General features: G+C 39.6%; 1 protein-coding gene across 3 annotated transcripts in view; it reads left to right on the top strand.

The window, feature by feature from the left end:
* CERS6 (ceramide synthase 6) overlaps nucleotides 1-19,520 on the top strand; it is a 359,336-nt gene that overhangs the window by 101,043 nt on the left and 238,773 nt on the right. For all 3 annotated transcript variants that reach the window (XM_070803789.1, XM_070803794.1, XM_070803792.1), the window contains exons 2-3: nucleotides 6,523-6,628; nucleotides 18,053-18,183. In XM_070803789.1, the coding sequence (XP_070659890.1) occupies nucleotides 6,523-6,628; nucleotides 18,053-18,183 (237 nt within the window). The remainder of the gene's footprint in view (nucleotides 1-6,522; nucleotides 6,629-18,052; nucleotides 18,184-19,520) is intronic.

The following is a 19,520-nucleotide window of genomic DNA, read 5'->3' as shown; positions in this document are numbered from 1 at the left end:
CTTACCTTGTACATACATGGCTTGTGGTCAGCCAGAATCATGCTTCGTTATTAAGCCGAATTAGGGGTTTGCTTCTCTGTCTTCTTTCTTTTGTGGTTCCTTGGCCAGTCTCTGATTTCCCCAGGCTCCTTCCCTAGTACCCACAGTTAGACAGAGAGTGTGTTTTCCTGTCAAAGCTGTATCTGCTGCTGTGATTGATCTCAGAGTTGAGCTGCAAACCAAATATATACATAAATAAACAGGAGCTTGCTGTCTGCTGGTTTCCTGCTCCAGCTTTTGACTCCCCTCCAGTCTACTTGCGTATGTTCCATCTCCAGAGCCCTCAGGTACTTGGTTTTGTTTTTAGAGGGTTGGCATGTTGTGCAGTTTTTAAAGATGAGAAATCAATTTATTGGGTGCTCATTTCCCCATATCAAAACCAGAGTGCTTCTAATTATTTTTTAAATCAAAATCTTTCCTGAGATAGTTGCAGATTCAGATGCAGTTGTAAGAAGGAATACTAAAATTATAGTATGGCATCATTGCCAGGTAATTAGCATTGATACAGTCTATTGAACTTACACTGATTTCCCCAGCTGTACGTTGTGTGTGTGTGTGATTTAATTTTATACACTTAAAGAATATTTATTTATTTGGGTCTTAATTGCATGCGTGGGATCTTCACGATGTTACACGGACTCTCTAGCTGTGTCATTCAAGCTCACTAGTTGTGGCATGCAGGCTTAGTTGCTCCAAGGCTTGTGGGATCTTAGTTCCCCTACCAGGGATCAAACCTGTGTTCCCTGCATCTCAAGGTGGATTCTTAACCACTGGACAACCCGGGAAGTCCCAAAATCTATGCACTTTTTTAAAATCACATGTGTAGATTTGTGTATCTACCACCACAGCCATCCAGCTACTTTGCAAAGTGTAGGAAGTGCTAGAGTCAGTGCTCCCCACTGAAGACAATTACATAGTGTGTGCGTGCTAAGTCGCTTCAGAAGTGTCTGACTCTTTTGTGACTCTGTGGATGGTAGTCTGCCAGGCTCCTCTGTCCATGTGATTCTCCAGGAAAGAATACTGGAGAGAGTTGCCATGCCCTCCTCCAGGGGATCTTCCTGACCCAGGGATCAAACCCCTGCCTCCTGCATTGCAAGCAGATTCTCTGCCGATGAGCCACGAGGAAAGCCCCTGATTACACAGTACTAAGTGATGAGAGCCGACATGTACCCTGTAAATGTTTATTTACATTAAAAAAATTTTTTTTAATTTACTCTTTTTCTGTATTGGGAAGGTGTTTTATGCAAGAATCACTTCATTTTTGTGTATACCTTTAAGCACACTGTAGCCCAGAGGGTACCTTGGTATTCTGTGTAGAGACATTCAATTCATGTTTAAAATACAAATACATGTTGTTAAATAGAACTAAAAAGTAGGAATGTCTTCATGTTTTCTCTGCTTTTACATTGAGACTAGTATTTTTCAAAGCTTACATCCTTGCTATATTTACTTTCAAATATGTTATTCTACATGAAAGTACTTCACAATGTTTGATCTTTTGAAGGTAGTGTTACTGCCTTTGATAAAAAAGTAATTAGGTGAGCGTTTCCTGGTAGAGGCAGTCATCAAAGCTTGAAAATACATATTCCCTTTCAACTATTATATTTGTAGGTACTCTACTCCACCCTCATCTTACTCTGTTTTTCTCTCTCCTAAGACAACCCTTGTAAAAGACAGCTTTTGTGAAATTCTATTAGAGCCAGCATTGGAGGAAAAAAATCCAGCATTTCTCTAATGGACCATGGCAATAGGTGATAAATTATAGATGTTTTGTCATTAGTTTTATTTGGTGTCTAATATGCTTTCTTATGGGGAAGGAAATGGCAACCCACTCCAGTACTCTTGCCTAGAGAATCCCCTGGACAGAGGAGCCTGGTGGGCTGCCATCTATGGGGTCACACAGAGTCGGACACGACTGAAGCGACGAAGCGACTTAGCATGCATGCATGCGTTGGAGAAGGAAATGGCATCCCACTCCAGTATTCTTGCCTGGAGAATCCCAGGGACAAAGGAGCCTGGTGGGCTGCCATCTATGGGGTCGCACAGAGTCAGACAGGACTGAAGCAGCTTAGCAGCAGCAGCATGCTTTCTTAAAAAGATGCAGCAGTGATTCACAAATTCTTGGAGAATAAACAAATATAGTTTCTATTTTCATATAGATTTATGTAAAACATATATATTGCTTTTAGGATGATAAAAATTATTTTTTCTTCTCTCATTTGGAATTTGAAATTAATGTTTTCTGCCTATCTTGTGAAATTTTTTAAATCTTGGAAATTTAATGTTTGGCTCTGTGTGCTAGGTAAGTTGAAAAGAGAATGCCTAGTGAGAGATTGGTAGAACCTACACAAGAGCTCTGTAGGGCCACTTTGACTTTATAGGGACAATGGAAATTATAGAAACAGCTTCTCGAGTTTGAGCCATCAGTCTTCTATCGTCTGAGTCCCAAATAAGGACCCTTTGTAGATGTAGGTATTTAAGGGAATTAAAATGCACAGCTCTTATGAAAAAGATAGAAAGGTCATGTGCCATTATATTTTAGCTGATTCAATCATTCATTTATTCACTCACCATCAAATATTCATTGAGTGCCCACAGTGTGCCTGGTGTTCTGTAAAAATATTTCTGGACACAGTAACTTCTTTCAAGGGATTCAAGTGGTTTGATTTATTGTACATACCCATCAGAAGCCATTTAAACCATAAGACCTTCAACCTTTAAATTGAGTTAAATTCTATTAAATTTGACTGTCACTTCTCACATCCTATCCTACAAATCCTTGGAATTTGGGACTTAGCCTGGCCAGTAAACAAAGATGGGGAGCTGATGATAACATTCGCCTAAAATTTTTTAGGAAAGAAATATGACATTTTCTGCTTCCCTTCCCCTAGAGGCAGAGGATACTTGCGTCTCTCTTTCTGCAGAGTGGGGGTGGTGATATTCCTGCCTCCCCTGGTTGAGGGAGAGTATATGTGTGTGCTAGGATCAGTAGAGATGGGTGCTTTCACCTTGGTGAAAGGTTCATTGCAACCTCTATGAAAGAGACCACACACACAGGGAAGAGCAACACACACACACACACACACACACACACCCCAACTCTCCTGTGACGGGTGTGGACATAGCATCCTGCAGGGCCATGGAGATTGACAGGGGATCTGGGAAGGTTTGGACTTGGAGAGAATACCAGGTATCAGTTCAGTTCAGTCACTCAGATGTGTCTGACTCTTTGCGACCCCATGGACTGCAGCACGCCAGGCCTCCCTGTCCATTACCATCTCCTGGATCTTGGTCAAACTCATGTCCATTGAGTTGGTGATGCCATCCAACCATCTCATCTTCTGTTATCCCCTTCTCCTCCCGCCTTCAATCTTTCCCAGCTTCAGGGTCTTTTCAAATGAGTCAGTTCTTCTCATCAGGTGGCCAAAGTATCGGAGCTTCAGCTTCAGCATCAGTCCTTCCAATCAATATTCAGGACCGATTTCCTTCAGTATTGACTGGTTTGATCTGCTTGCTGCCCAAGGGACTCTCAAGAGTCAGGGATGGGCTCAGAACCTTAAGGCAGTGCTGGTCTGGACCCAGTGTGGACCCGTGTCCATCAAGCTTGAGGCTTGATGATGAGGGTCACTACAATTTATTGCTCACACACTTATAAAATTATTGTGGCAGAGTATCACGCAGGAATGCTCTTGTCAGTAAAGGGGTACCATTAATAATGATGCTGGGACAACCAAGCTCTGAGGGTAAACTGAGGCAAGTGGTTATTTTACCTGCTGACCCTTGTCTTTTTTAGTTGCCTGTCTTGTTTCTGGTCTCCCCTTTTCTTGCTTGGTACATTCAAACCTTGTTGGATGCACATGGCTTGGCACAGCGTAGCTGAAGCTGTGTGGGTTGCTGGGTCCAGAGAGTCATGGTGTGTAAATGGTATGGTGTGAAACCATACACATGGCTCCCATCAAAGCTTTTAGACAAAGAGGCCATGTGACATTATGTTTTAATATATACATGTGTTTGTATAATCACACAATTTTTATTTATCTATGTAAATATTATTTCTTACATATGAGGACATTGGGCATAGAGAGATCAATTTCTGAAACTAGGTCTCTGTCGCCAGATAGTAGCAGATAATTCCCACCTATCCTTTAGACATTGTTTTAAAAGTATGTTTATAGAGAGTCATATTTATTTGATAATTTTGATTATCAAAATTTCAGAAGTTTAATGATCAAGTGATATGCCTTCTTCAAGATGCTTATTAGTTCTGGAAATGTAGAGAGTGTTTCTAAAAAAAAGTGATTTGAAGTTTAAAAAGAGGAGGAGTAAGGTGTAAAACATGGTATTGTATAAAATACTAAAAGAACCTTTTTGAATGTTTTTGTGTGTTACTGGCAAGTGACAGTAAAGGTGAGGAAGTTGCTTTTGAAGAGGTTCTACTGAGTGAATTTCTTGACTCTCCTGCTGTCTGCCTGCACACTGTTGTGGGTACACAGAGAAGGTTTGTTAGCTTGTCAGCAGCACTCACCGCAATGATGGCCACATTAAAAGCACATTTGCAGAACATAGCCAGTGGATCAGATTTCTTGCCCCCTCCTGTGTGTGCCTGGCATTGTCGTATTCACAGATTAAGTGATCAGCCTCTGCATTTAGACTCTTCACTCTTTAGAAGAAAAAAACAGATCATATTCTCCATCAAGGATGCTGACGCCAAATTCCAACAGGAAATTTGAACACAGCGTTTCAGAATTTGTAGGAATTACGAAGACGAGAGGGCTGGGGAGAAATCCCACAGGGAAGAGTAGAAGGAAACCATTAGAAGTGTTGATTTTGGCTTTTATACCTAGTTTTGCTATTTCACCTTTTTTAAAAAAATGAAAAACTCTTGCTGATCACATGTCTTCCCACACCTCTTATTATGCCTTATGATGAAGAGGCACTAACCAGGAAGCAGGAAACTTTAAGGAAACAAGTGGTCACTGCCCATCCATGTTTCTTTCTTTCTACTAGCTACATTTGTAGCACCACAATGACTGTTTTTAGTGAATACCCAGAGTTATTTAAAAAAAATACTACACTTCTTTTACAAAGGTGAGAGCATAGGTAACATGTTTTTCATTCTAGCAAAGGTGGTTATTCTTCCTAACTTTGTTCCAGAGAGCCCAATGAAACAGGAATTAAATTGCATTTCCTGTGTATATCTTTACTGGTTTGGGCTTGCATGTACAGTATTCCATTTTTTTGTTTGAATACATTTTTTTCCCCTTTTACTTGAAATAGGACCCAGTGGGATATTATGAGGTACCATGTATGTAAACTTCATTAGTCCCTCTTTAAAGAAAAAAAAAATTCCTCCCTTGTTTACTGTTCTTTAACTCATCCGCTTTTTTTTTGGCACACTGTGTGGCGTGCTGGGTCTTAGACCCCTGACCGGGGATTGAACCTGTGCTCCCCGCTTTGGGAGCTCAGACTCTTAATCACTGGACTACCAGGGAATTACCCCCCGCTATTCACTATTATTAAAGAAACTTCATCTAAGATTTACTCACGGTCTGTTGTGTATATTTATCAGTTGCTTTTGGCCAACATTAAATGAATTTGGGTCATACTTTCATATAATATTGTATTATTTGCATTTATAGAAAAAGTTAAATGTCACTATTGAAAAGGTGCATTGCACCTTATTTCTCGAATGTTTAGTTTAAAACAACTCAAATGCTTTTCTTATAAAAAAGGTTTTAGAGACATCATCAGACCTTTGAGGCCCCATGTCCTCTGTCTGCATGCCTCCCGTGGCTCATTCACACTTTAAACACAGCCAGAAGTGTAGCTGAGACATCCTGTTCTTCTTGACACAGTCATTTTCTTATGATAAAAATGGTGCAGCTGATGTGTGTAATAATTTCAGACTTTTCAGCTTGGCTGGGACGTCATGTTGTTTGACACCTTTCATGACTCCTTATGAGAAAGAAGCAAATAATTGTAAAGCAAGGAATTTTAAGAAGTCATAAAAACGTGGGACCGAACATAGCACACTTTGATCACAGAGACGACATGGGCCAGGCTTTGGACTGGGGTTGATCAAAAGCATACTCTGTTAGTTAACACTTTCCTAGTAAAAATATAACGTGACTTGTAAGAAGAACATACATCATTTCAAAATCATAGTTTGTTTGGTTTATGTATCTTATACTGGTATATTTCTCATTTGTAGTCTTTCTATCTAGTCAGTCTCATTATAACTTACATATCAGGAGGTTTAAATGTTTTAAAAAGATTTCTTTTTTTACTGTCACTGCTGGGGAATTAAAGGAGAAAAAAAGTTAAATCTGCTTGATATAGGTCCTGATTTATGAGTGTTGACAGTGTCTACCCATAAAATCGTATTAACATTTTATTGGGACAATTGAGGAATGGTTACCTGATAACATTAAGAACAGCTATAGAGAGAATAATGTGGTTTTTTTTTTTTTTTTTTTTTTTCAGATTTGTAGCCAAACCATGTGCCATAGCCCTCAACATTCAGGCCAATGGACCACAGATTGCCCAGCCAAATGCCATCCTGGAAAAGGTCTTCACTGCAATTACAAAGGTATGCTTGTCCTTTTCTGGGATATAAATTGTTACGACCACTATTCTTAGTCTGAAATCATTTACTTCCCTCTGTGTTGAGTTTGAGAACGAACATTTGACTAGCCTCATGCTTGAAAGCATGGAAAGCACACGGGCCCTGCGATAAACTGAGAAAGGGAGAAGCCAAACACACGTGGGCATGTTTGAGACCTGCGGGTTTACTCCCAAGAGCGTGCGAGACGCTTGGCTGTGGAGCACAGTCTAGATGAGACAGTGAGGGCACGAATTCTATGCCTCAGTCTCACCTGGTGTGACGCAGTATGTATGTCTAACGGTGGGGTGGGACTTTGTGGAGGCGACTGGGGAGAGCTGAGGAATACGATTACTGTAGCTGTGAGGAAAAGTGCCCATTTGCTTATGGAGTTGTCCATATGTTCTAGCAGCTATGATACACAGGCCGATGTGAACAAAAATGGGAGCAATGGAGGGAAAGAAGAGCAGTAATATGAAGCCATGAAGAGCGAGGGTCCAGAGAGTTACAAAGTACAGATTCACTGTAAAGAAAATGGGGGAGGAGATGATCGCTCCGCTGAGAGTTAAAGTCCAAACCAGGCTGGAAAGAGGCGAGCAGGGGAGAGAGGGAGGATGTAGAGGAAAGATTGTCACCGACTGCCAGCTGGTCTCTCCTTCTGAACAAAAAGAGGAGGAAGAAGATGGAAGTCAGAAACCCTCAAGCTAAGGCCATGAAAATGCAAGTCACAGCATCCGAATAGCTTATTCTTACTGAAATCTCTCTCTCACTCTTTCATGGAAAAGAAAGGAGAAGCATAACAGTCTATGAGAAATATTGTGCGTTTGCGTATTAAATGGTTTGTTTTCCTGCTTTCGTTTTTTTCTGGGACAATTTCTCAGGCTTCTAAGATGTGATTTGACCATGTTAAGCAAATTTTATTCCTTTTTTGGTATTTATATTGCTAACCATTTTTATTGGTTCTCTCTTGTTGTAAAATAATTAATTCAAATTTTCAAACATATTTGTTTATTTTATGGTCTACATTTCTGCCAGGATTCTCTAGGGTTTTCCCCTCTATTCTTTTAGAAATGGTATTCTTCTCAGGAAAGTGAAAGAACACACACAATGTTTTTTATATCTCTGCTAAGAAGGAGAGTAGAATAAATGGAATTTTTGTTTTGTGAGATGATTTTAGACTGCCACTTTCTAACCTGAAGGGACTCATGTGACAGAGTGTTTAAAGGAAGAAAATATTAGGGAGGAAATTGCATTTTTATTTATCAGTTTGTTGCAGCAAACACATTTTCTCCCTCTAAAATAGCAGATGTGTAGGGAGTTATAAGGGCTTCCTAGGTGGCTCATGTAAAGACTGCTTGCCAATGCAGGAGATACAGGAGATGCAAGTTTGATCCCTGGGTCAGGAAGATTTCCTGGAAGAGAAAATGGCAGCCCTCTCTAGTATTCTTGCCTAAACATTCCAATAAACAGAGGAGCCTGGCAGGCTACAGTCCATGGGGTCACAAAGAGTTGGACATGACTAAGTGACTAAGCACATAGGGAGTTATAGGTTCATTTTTTCACATGTGATTACAACATATTTGTATTTACCTTGTGAACTACTCTAAATGCATAAAAATGAATTTTCTACCCAAATGTTATGCCTCCCTTTAGGAATCCTGCGGTAGATGTTTATTTCCCTTGCCTTATGTTTATTATGGTTACTAGGGGATTTTTCTCTATAAAGGTAATGAAAGGATTTTGCAACCAGGTTGACTGCTCTGGAGGATATTTGCTTCTAGCTAATTTTAATGATCATATTCTCTTGGTTTCCAAGGTGATTCTTTTGGAAATTTCTACATGATTAAAGCAGAAGCCTCAGGTTTTGAATTAAATGCAGCCAAGGCTGGAACTGTTTTCCCCTGAATTCTTTGTAGTTTGCCAGTGTTATCTGTGATATGAGAAAGGAACAGATCTGCTGACCAGAATACAAGCAGCAGGATTTGGAGGGTTTGAACAATGATTGTCCAGCATCCTGGCCTTGACCATGGTTCCAGTTCATCTTTGAAGAAGGGCATGTTTATCATCTTTCAAGTGTGAAGGGATATCCCCTTAGAACCCTTAAAATCTATTGCATGCAGTACTTGGCTACATAATTTTGGGAGGCTAGTGCAGAACTAAAAATGCAGGGCCCTTTGTTCGAAAAGCGCAAAAAGGTGCCATTAGAGGCATAAAAAGAGAAAGCCTTTTCCTTTCTTGTGTAGTTTGTCTCTCTCTTGACCTGTCAAGAGTTTTTATTTGGTATTTAATGCCATGCCTCTTAGGCATACTCATGAGGCAAGTGAAAACCCTGACAGATACCCAGGAACCCCACCCTGTGTGATTTAGTGCACGCACAGCCCACTAGCTGCTGAGTTCTGTCTCTTTCCAGCTCCTGGGGGAAGTTGATATAGGCCTCTCCCCTTTCCATAGGCCCACTGTCCCAACCCATAGTGGACAGGAGACCTGCCAGTGTACTGCATTCTCTGCTCCAAGACATACTAGGTACCTGGATTGGAGGATTGGAGTGAGCAAGAGGCTAATCCCCACCGAGTCACCCACTAAGTACCTTGGGATGCTGCTAGCCCAGGGCGCAGGTGGCTGAGACACCGTGGGGTGTGAACACCTAATCCCACCCCTTTCCATGTTTGCACCTAGGGCAGCAGTAGTCAGTCAGCAGGAGTGGGAAGGTGAAGCCTGGAGGCCCTGGGGAGCTGGAGGACAGGGAAGTAAGGTACCCAGCCTCATCTGGGGGCAGTGACGGGACTGTGTGTGAGCCAAGCAAGACTCTGAATCCCTGACATATGCTTCCCTGTCCCAGTGGACTCCTATACAAAACACCATCCCCTTAACACAATTATCAAGAATTTCAAGATGGCAACCATAGAATTTTAAACCCCAAGTGTGAGCCCTTCTGAGTCTGGATTCCAGTGTGAGTTCACTAGTCACATGCCCTGACTGAGCAGTTTTCATCTATGAAATTAGCTGATAAATGTGAACTGCTTCATAGTCTTTGGCTGTCTTTCCTGTTGAGGTAACATCTGCATGTCTTTTTCACTCATTTTTTTTTCCTCTGTAAATCTAAAATTTTATAAATATCTCAGAGAACCTACCTCTGTTGTAAAATAATTAAAAGTATTGGTTTTTGAGCAGACTCGAGTTGTGTATGAAATCTTCTCTTGGTATCTCTAATTTTCTTGAAGAGATCTCTAGTCTTTCCCATTCTGTTGTTTTCCTCTATTTCTTTGCATTGATCACTGAAGAAGGCTTTCTTATCTCTCCTTGCTATTCTTTGGAACTCTACATTCACATGTTTATATCTTTCTTTTTCTCCTTTGCTTTTCGCTTCTCTTTTCACAGCTATTTGTAAGGCCTCCCCAGACAGCCATTTTGCTTTTTTGCATTTCTTTTCCACGGGTGTGGTCTTGATCCCTGTCTCCTGTACAATGTCATGAACCTCCGTCCATAGTTCATCAGGCACTCTATCTATCAGATCTAGTCCCTTAAATCTATTTCTCACTTCCACTGTATAATCGTAAGGGATTTGATTTAGGTCATACCTGAATGGTCTAGTGGTTTTCCCTACATTCTTCAATTTAAGTCTGAATTTGGCAATAAGGAGTTCATTGTCTGAGCCACAGTCAGCTCCTGGACTTGTTTTTGCTGACTGTAGAGAGCTTCTCCATCTTTGGCTGCAAAGAATATAATCAATCTGATTTCAGTGTTGACCGTCTGGTGATGTCCGTGTGTAGAGTCTTCTCTTGTGTTGTTGGAAGAGGGTGTTTGCAGTGCATTTTCTTGGCAAAACTCTATTAGTCTTTGCCCTGCTTCATTCCGTATTCCAAGGCCAAATTTGCCTGTTACTCCAGGTGTTTCTTGACTTCCTTCTTTTTCATTCCATCTAGTCAAGGCTATGGTTTTCCCAGTGGTCATGTATGGATGTGAGAGTTGGACTGTGAAGAAAGCTGAGTGCTGAAGAATTGATGCTTTTGAACTGTGGTGTTGGAGAAGACTCTTGAGAGTCCCTTGGACTGCAAGGAGATCCAACCAGTCCATTCTGAAGATCAGCCCTGGGATTTCTTTGGAAGGAATGATGCTAAAGCTGAAACTCCAGTACTTTGGCCACCTCATGCGAAGAGTTGACTCATTGGAAAAGACTCTGATGCTGGGAGGGATTGGGGGCAGGAGGAGAAGGGGACAACAGAGGATGAGATGGCTGGATGGCATCACTGACTCAATGGACATGAGTCTGGGTGAACTCCGGGAGTTGGTGATGGACAGGGAGGCCTGGCGTGCTGCGATTCATAGGGTGGCAAAGAGTCAGACATGACTGAGCGACTGAACTGAACTGAACTGAACTGAATTGTGTTTTGGAGCATTGGCTCTGCTGTTGCAGACATTATGCAACATGCATAACATTAGCATTATGGCTTTGGGCTATAAGTCAGTTAGTAAGAGAGGGAACTTTTATTTGGGCCAGGAGGTCTCTCCTTTAATTTACATTAAGAGCACCTGAGGTATTAAATGTAGATTGCTGCATCTTATTTCTAGAGATTCTGATTCAGCAGATTTGTGATGGGGCTCAAATATCACCAATTGTAAATTGTTAGACTCATTCAAATGAATGGCATGATTATTTTTCTTTAGTGAATATTTTGAGTTCATGTTTCTTAACTGATTATATCCAGAGTTATCTGAATGAGATAGATATAAATTAATCAATCATTTAATCTATTTATTTATATATCTTTCTAGCTTTTGGCATATATCTGTGATCATAACAGCCTCATTTTCTCATCAAAGCAATTATTGAACCATTAAGGGTAAAATATATTTGTCAGCTCTAGAACTAGGTTTTATGATCTAGAGAATTATGAGATTATCATATCATAATCTGCTTTTGCTCTGTTTACACTGTTTTTTAAAAATTATATGCAGATCTGATTAGTTTTTCCTGATTCTCCTCTTATGCCTATTTCTCTTTTTCTTTTCCATCCTTGTATGTTTGTGTTTATGGAAGTTAACCTGGGTATTTCTGGTATAAAAATATTTATGTAAGTCAGAATTATTAATTTTTTTCCTTGAGAGTCTTAAGAAAAGGAAAAGAACCATGGAGCATTTATAAAACATGACAATAAAAAATACACAAAAAAGGAAGGAAAACCTTACAATATTTATTTTTTGGCAAACTAAGAGATATATATCTCCAGATTTCAAAATATATATAGAAAGGCTAAATAAAAACAGTTGGGGTTGGGCAGAAGCCAAGAAGGAGGATGTAAAAAGCATGAAGTGTGGATAGAGGACCCTGTGGGACTAGATTTCAGGAAAGCCAGCAAAAATGACAGCTCCTAAAGGTAAGATCAAAATTCTATCCACTGTTTGCAACACTAGATATAGCAACAAGGCTAGTAGATGCCCTTCTAGACTCAGTTTAATTCAAAGAAGTGGAAGAAGTACACAGAAAACTATGGGTGGATGGCACATTTTCAGGAGGTAGTGTTCTTTGGAGGCAAGGGATAGGCTACCCACTCCAGTAATCTTGGGCTTCCCTGGGGGTTCAGATGGTTAATAATCCACCTACAATGCAGGAGACCTGGGTTTGATCCCTGGATTGGGAAGATTCCCTGAAGAAGGGAACGGCTACCCACTCCAGTATTCTTGCCTGGAGAATTCCATGGACAGAGGAGCCTGGCAGGATACAGTTCTTGGGGTCACAATGAGTCAGACATGCCTGAGTAACTTTCAGTTTCACTTTTCTAAACTACAGAAGTACCCTCCCTGCTCCCTATACTACCAGCAGCTGGTCAAGAAAATCCAACTGAGTCAATGATGGGTAATAAAGAAGAAACACACGGAATCAAAGACAAGAAAAAGAATACGTAACATCAATTACTAACAAAAATTGTCACTGCAAAAAGGAGGCCACAGGGCAACTGAAAATTACAATCAGATATTTTACCATAGACTTTATTTTTAAAAAGCAATAGCTCTGTTCAGGAAGACCATACAAAATGAAATAGAAAACCTAAAGAAAGAAATAGTTGATCAACAAGAAGAGATGCAGTATGAGCTGGTTAGTTCAGGGGAAAAGTACTAAAACTATCACAGAAATGAAGACAAATTTGGAAAGAACACAGGAAACACTAAATGTTGCAGAAATCTCAGTGGGGAACATGTCAGATAGAAATAATAAAGCTGAAATAAATGAAATGAAAAAGAGATAAAAATAATTAGCTATATAGAGCAAGCGGATATAGCATCTGTATAATTGGAGTCTCTTAAGGGAAAGCAGTCTACTTTTTGTGACCCCATGGGCTGTAGCCTGCCAGGCTCTTCTGTCCATGGAATTTTCCAGGCAAGAATACTAGAGTGGGTAGCCATCCCTTCTTCAGGGGATCTTCCTGATCCAGGGATCAAGCCTGGGTCTCCTGCATTGCAAGCAGATTATTTACCATCTGAGCTACCAGGGAAGTCTGAGGAAAAACAAAGTAGAATAAATGTGTGAAGAAAATTTTCGTAAAATAAGTGGAGATTTATAATATGTTAATAGAATGCAGGAAAGAGAGACCCAAGAAGGTTTACACCAGGACTTATTAAAATATTAGACTTGAAATATAAAAGAAATAATTCTTGGACAGCAAAGCATTACAAGCAAAAGAGCAAAAAAAATTACATCATTTATCTAGGGAAAAATATCCATAATAACTTTAGTCATCTCTGTAGCAGTATTGTATAGGACAACATTTTCCAGTATTTTCAAGGAAAATATGAAGTAAGAATTTTTATGTTTAGGTAAATAGTTTTTATAGTGTAAAGGCTAAAGACAAACATATTGAATTTTCAAAAATTGAGAGGAATTGTTCCCATGAGTCCTTTTTTGAAGAAACTTTGTGAGTATTTGGAGAAGGGAATGGCAACCCACTCCAGTATTCTTGCCTGGAGAATTCTACGGACAGAGGAGCCTGGTGAGCTACAGTCTATGGGGTCTCAAAGATTCAGACAGGACTGAGTGACTAACACATGTAAGTATTAATTTCAGCCGACCAAGAGATTGTTGGGAATATTGATGAGTTTTGAATACATTTAGACTGTAGAACTGAGATAGAAATGTGAGGATTAGGATGACAGAACAGAATGTAAACATTATATGCTCTCACAATGTAGAAATGATACATCTCACAATAACTGAGCTGAAAAAGGGAATGAAGGTGGGAGGTAGAGCAAGTTTATTAATTGCGTAAGCTCTAATAGCTGGGAGTCAAAGCATATCGGTTTAAGCAGCCAAACTGAGTAAGAGAAGAATGAGCGTATTTGATAGTACATGAGTAAACTCTGAGAGAGAAAATTACTAACCTCATGCGAAGAGTTGACTCATTGGAAAAGACTCTGATGCTGGGAGGGATTGAGGGCAGGAGGAGAAGGGGAAAATAGAGGATGAGATGGCTGGATGGCATCACTGACTCAATGGACGTGAGTCTGAGTGAACTCCGGGAGTTGGTGATGGACAGGGAGGCCTGGCATGCTGCGATTCATGGGGTCGCAAAGAGTCAGACACGACTGAGCGACTGAACTGAACTGAATATTGGGTGAAGAAGGAAGAGGAAATATGCTAGTTTTAAATATCGTTCATTTGGAATTTTTATTGACTGGAAACAGAAGAAAAGTCCTGTGGTTATGTGGATTACCAGTAGAATAAAAATTACCCACACAAAGAAAGGGACATCAGCCATATTTGATTTGATAAAATTTAAAAAATTAAATTATGATAACAGAAAACACAATTAATGTGAAGTAAGTATAAATAAGTGCTTCCCTAGTGGCTCAGTGGTAAAGAATCCACCTACCAGTGCAGGAGACATGAGTTTGATTCCTGGGTTGGGAAGATTCCCTGGAGAAGGAAATGGAAACCCACTCCAGTATTCTTGCCTGGAGAATCCCCATGGACAGAGGAGCCTGGTGGGTTACAGTCCATGGGGTCACAAAAGAGTCTGACAAGACTTAGTGACTAACCATAACAACAAAGTATAAACTTATATCAATGAATATAAGTGGGTTTACCTCATCTAATAAAAATAATTCAGATTTAGGTCACCTAGCTTATGAACGTTACCTTTAGATAAAGTAACTATAGACATTGAAAATAAAAGGATGAGTAAAGGTTTACAGACAAATATAAATAATAAAGAAAGTAGGGTATCTGTTTTTATTTAAAGAAAGAGTTCTGGACCAAAAGGTTGAAATGAAATGAAATATTGGCTTTTAATTGCCAAAGGATACAATTCACAATGAAATTTAAATGGTTATGAATATACATGCATTAAAAATGAATGTATCCATATACTTATAGAAAAGAACAAAAGAAAAACTTATTTAATAGTAACAAATTTTAATTTATGTCTGGGTCATGACAGGTCAAAATATAAAACAGAACATATAAAATAAAAAACAATATAGCAACTAATTCTAAAAAGCATAATGAGGATGATTAAAGGGGTACATTTAGATCCCTGTATTCTGAATATAGAGACTATACTATCTTTTCAAGAACATGTTAAATATTTTTAAAAGTTAACCTTTAATTATATAAAAATGGTGACAAATTTATAAAATAGGCACAATTTACAAATACTAGAAATCAGCAAAGCTCTTGCTTTCTTAATTAACTGTTGTGTAAAAACAAAATTTCAGAATATTTAGGAAACAATGATGAAAGTACTACTATGCCAAAGTAGTACTCAGATGAAAACTCATATTCTTATATATATATACATGCATATATATAAAACCACTTGCTTAAACATTGGAAAAAGAACAACAAAATAAATGAAGGCAAACAGAAGGAAGAAATTAATAAAAATGTGTCAAAGCTATGGTTTTTCCAGTAGTTATGTATGGTTGTGAGAGTTGGACTATTAAGAAAGCTGAGCACCAAAGAATTGATGCTTTTGAACTGTGGTGTTGGAGAAGACTCTTGAGAGTCCCTTGGACTGCAAGGAGTTCCAACCAGTCCATCCTAAAGGAAATCAGTCCTGAATATTCATTGGAAGGACTGATGCTGAAGGGGAAACTGCAATACTTTGGCCAACTGATGCAAAGAACTGACTCATTTGAAAAGACCCTGATGCTGGGAAAGATTGAAGGCAGGAGGAGAAGGGGACAACAGAGGATGAGATGGTTGGATGGCATCGCCAACTCCTTGGACATAAGTTTGAATAAGCCCAGGGAGTTGGTGATGGATAAGGAGGCCTGGTATACTGCAGTCCATGGGGTTGCAGAGTCGGACACGACTGAGCGACTGAACTGAACTGATATGTGTATAAAATAACCCATGAAAATGTTATTTATTGCAGCATTGTTTATAGTAGTGGAAGTGTGGAAGCTACCTGAGTGGGCATTAGTAGTGGAGCAGATAAGTAAATTGTGGCATGTCCGTATAGTTCTACAAAAGGAGGGTGTTCCTAATACTGTGATATGGAAATATTCCAAGATATATTGTAAAGTGAAAAACCCAAAGTCCAAAATAATACAACAACTTTGTGTGAAGGTGTGAGGGGGGGTGGATATAAGAAGGCATATTCAAAAAAAAAAAAAAAGAAGGCATATTCAACTTTGCTTATATTTGACAAGATAACTTTGGGAAGAAATTGAATAGCCCATTACCTGATAAGAAGGGGAGAGTAGGAACTGAGAGAATAGGTACAAATTGGAAGGTGAAATTTGGGATAATTTTTATTTTGTGAACCATATGAATGTTTTACCAATTCAATAGACTTAGAAAATGAATGAAAATTAAAAATGAATTTAAGAAAATAGTAGAGCCAGGGTATTCTTATTGTAGGCTGTGCATTTTCTATCGTATCTTTAAATTGAGAGACAGAGGAGAGTATAGCCAGGTATTCTTCTAAGAAAAATACCACAAAGTACGTGCCTCACTGAAAGTTAGCAAATAACTTTCAGAGACCCAAGCTCAGCACATTTTATAACCTCAGTCATAAGACTAAGGCCATTTGCTGTGTTTCCTGTGTGTCTGACACCTTGAATTTCTTGAGCGGCTTTAAAAAGGTGTCGCGTGTGCATTCCACCCTTAGGACTTAAAAGCTGTCGGCCTGTCTTCCCCTACCCCATTTGTCGTTCTGTCTTCTGATTATTAACATCTCCTTAATTATAAAACAACGGTAGAACAAATAAAGGAGTAGAACTAACTCAGTTTAGTTTTGTTGTATGACAGGTTACCCTCATGTAATTGTTGGCAGGATGGTCTCTAAGACACAAAAGAGAGGAGGGACAGAACTAATATGTACTGAGATTTACATACATTTTTGCATTTGGTCCTCAGCACTGTTTAGGTGGATAAGTAATCTTCCTTTGAACAGGTGAGGAAACTGAGGCTCAGAAAGTTCATCAGAACAAGAACTGAACCTATGTCTGTCATCTCCTAATTTTCTAGACATGAGAATGAGAAACAAGTAATATCATCACTATTGTTGTTCAGTCGCTCAGTCATGTCCGACTCTGCGATCCCATGGACGATAGCCCACCAGGCTTCTCTGTCCATGGGGATTCCCCAGCAAGAAAACTGGAGTGGGTTGCCATGCCCTGCTCCAGGGGATCTTCCCTATCCAGGGATTGAACTGGGGTCTCATACGTTGCAGGCAGATTCTTTACCAGCTGAGCTACCAGGGAAGCCCTCCCGGAATTTGCTCAAACTCAAGTCCACTGAGTCGATGATGCTCTTATATGACAAGCATAAATAGGGTCTCTTTCTACTTCACCAAGTCTGCATTTTCAGGTAATGCATAGTCATTGTAAAAAATCTTATGGAGTTCTAGTCAAAAGGAAGACCAAGAAATGAATAGTCAAGACGAATGTATAAACAAGTGAAGAGAGGGGAAATTGAAGAGGAAGAAAGAGAAAACATGTCTTTTAAGTGGAATTGGTACCTTAGGTTAAAATGGCATATTTGGGGATTACTCCAGGCTTTTTGTCTGTCCTACATTGTTTTGATATTCGATAATTGGGCACAGTATTTTCTCCTGAGAAAGTGAAATATTTGAATGAGGTCTTTTGGCCAACTCACCTTTACTTAACTCCTTTCCTGGTAGCTTGGTGGAGCTGGTTTAGCCAGTTGGCCATTTCGTTGAGTCTTTGTTGCTGGTAAGAAGTACAAGCATTAGAGTGAGATTTATATTTTCAGTGTTGTTTCATAATGAGTAGCTTTTCTTGTCCTAAGTGGTTGTCTTTGTTCACGCTGCTGATGGAAGGTCTTGGTCCTCAGTATTCAATATAACAATCTAATAGTGGGTAGAAAATACCGGGAAAACAATTATCTCCAGTATAGACCAGGGCACATCTGTTTATAGTGAAGATGAAAATGTTTTCCTTGTGTCATAGCATCCTGATGAAAAGAGATTGGAGGGCCTCTCCAAGCAGCTGGACTGGGATGTTCGCAGCATTCAACGCTGGTTCCGACAAAGACGCAACCAGGAGAAACCAAGCACGCTGAAGAGGTTCTGCGAGAGCATGTGAGTTGCTGTTTATCTTTTTGAAAGAAAACTTGTTTAACTTATTCGTTCCATCCTTGAGGTGAAAAATAATGTCTTGGTGCAGGCTCCAGCAGGACCCCCCCACCAAAAGCATGCCTTCTGGTGGGAAAAAGTAGTCCCTGAAAAACTGGGGGACAGTAGTTTGTCAGAATTTGTGGTTTCTACATCTGATGCAGTAAATGAAGTTTGCTTCCTAATGGACTTTCAACACAGCAGGCAGATTACAAGGCTTACAGTGGTATTTTCAGTCAACTACCTTTGAAATGCAGCACAAAAAGCCATTACTTTTATATTTTGCATTTTAATAGAGGGGACTTTTATTGTCACGATGTACTTGCCACTGATAAAAGCTGAAATACTAGGATATATTATCAGAGGGTCATGATGATGTCCTGTCTTCCTGGAGTTTTAAGAAATGGCTATATTATATTCTTTGGTGAGTTTAATGAAGCATTGCTTGAAGTGGGGGGTGGAATGAAAGCCTCTTCCATTTCTGAAATGTGAGCTTTTTGATATGTAAATTAGAAGTCAATAAAGCTGTTAAAAATAGTGAAAGACCTGCAGAGAACTCTTTGAGCACAATGTTATTTTGAACTAGTAACACTCAAAACCCACATCTGTAGAAAAGTTAGAGAAAGAAGTATCGAAGCATCAAGCACATGCCCAACAAAGGCAAGATTCTGCCTCAAGACTAGGTGCTCTGTGTGGTCTTCATCCTTTGAGATGAGACTGTGCCTTTGTCTAATAGTGCTTTTCTTTGGGAGCTTTTTCCTGACACTTGGTCCCTTAAACAATAATGCTGTCGATATAGCTCTTTCCTTTTGGGGTCGAAGTTGCATTTTCAAGTTTAGCTTTCAGTTATGTTGAAAAAGTATGTTAACAATTGCAATCTAAAGCTTAGAGGGAAACATAATTTTATGGGATAAATGAATGAGAGGCAGAATAATATAAATCCTCAGGCTGAGGATAAATATGGGAAACATAAACAGGGTCTTCAGAAGGTCAGAATATTTGTAAAACCTGGACAAACAACCTAGCAGATAGAATATGCAAAGCCCTTCCTATAATTGAACTAGTGGCAGTTTATGGAAGAAGGATTTATGGATCTGGGCTCCTGATCAAAAGCTGGAATAGCTTCCTGGTCTGGTTCTGCCACATGCACAAGGGGCCTGGGCTCTATTGCTGAGCTGCAGGTCTGAGTAGAGGTGAAGAGGGCTTCTGAGGTGGTGCTAGTGGTAAAGAATTGCCTGCCAATGCAGGAGATGCAAGAGATACAGGTTCGATCCCTGGATCAGTATTGTCCCCTGGAGTAGGAA

Source organism: Bos indicus, chromosome 2, assembly GCF_029378745.1.
Source record: "Bos indicus isolate NIAB-ARS_2022 breed Sahiwal x Tharparkar chromosome 2, NIAB-ARS_B.indTharparkar_mat_pri_1.0, whole genome shotgun sequence".
Lineage (NCBI taxonomy): Eukaryota > Metazoa > Chordata > Mammalia > Artiodactyla > Bovidae > Bos > Bos indicus.
Note: the sequence above shows the minus strand (reverse complement) of the source record. Positions and strands in the feature narration are given on the sequence as shown.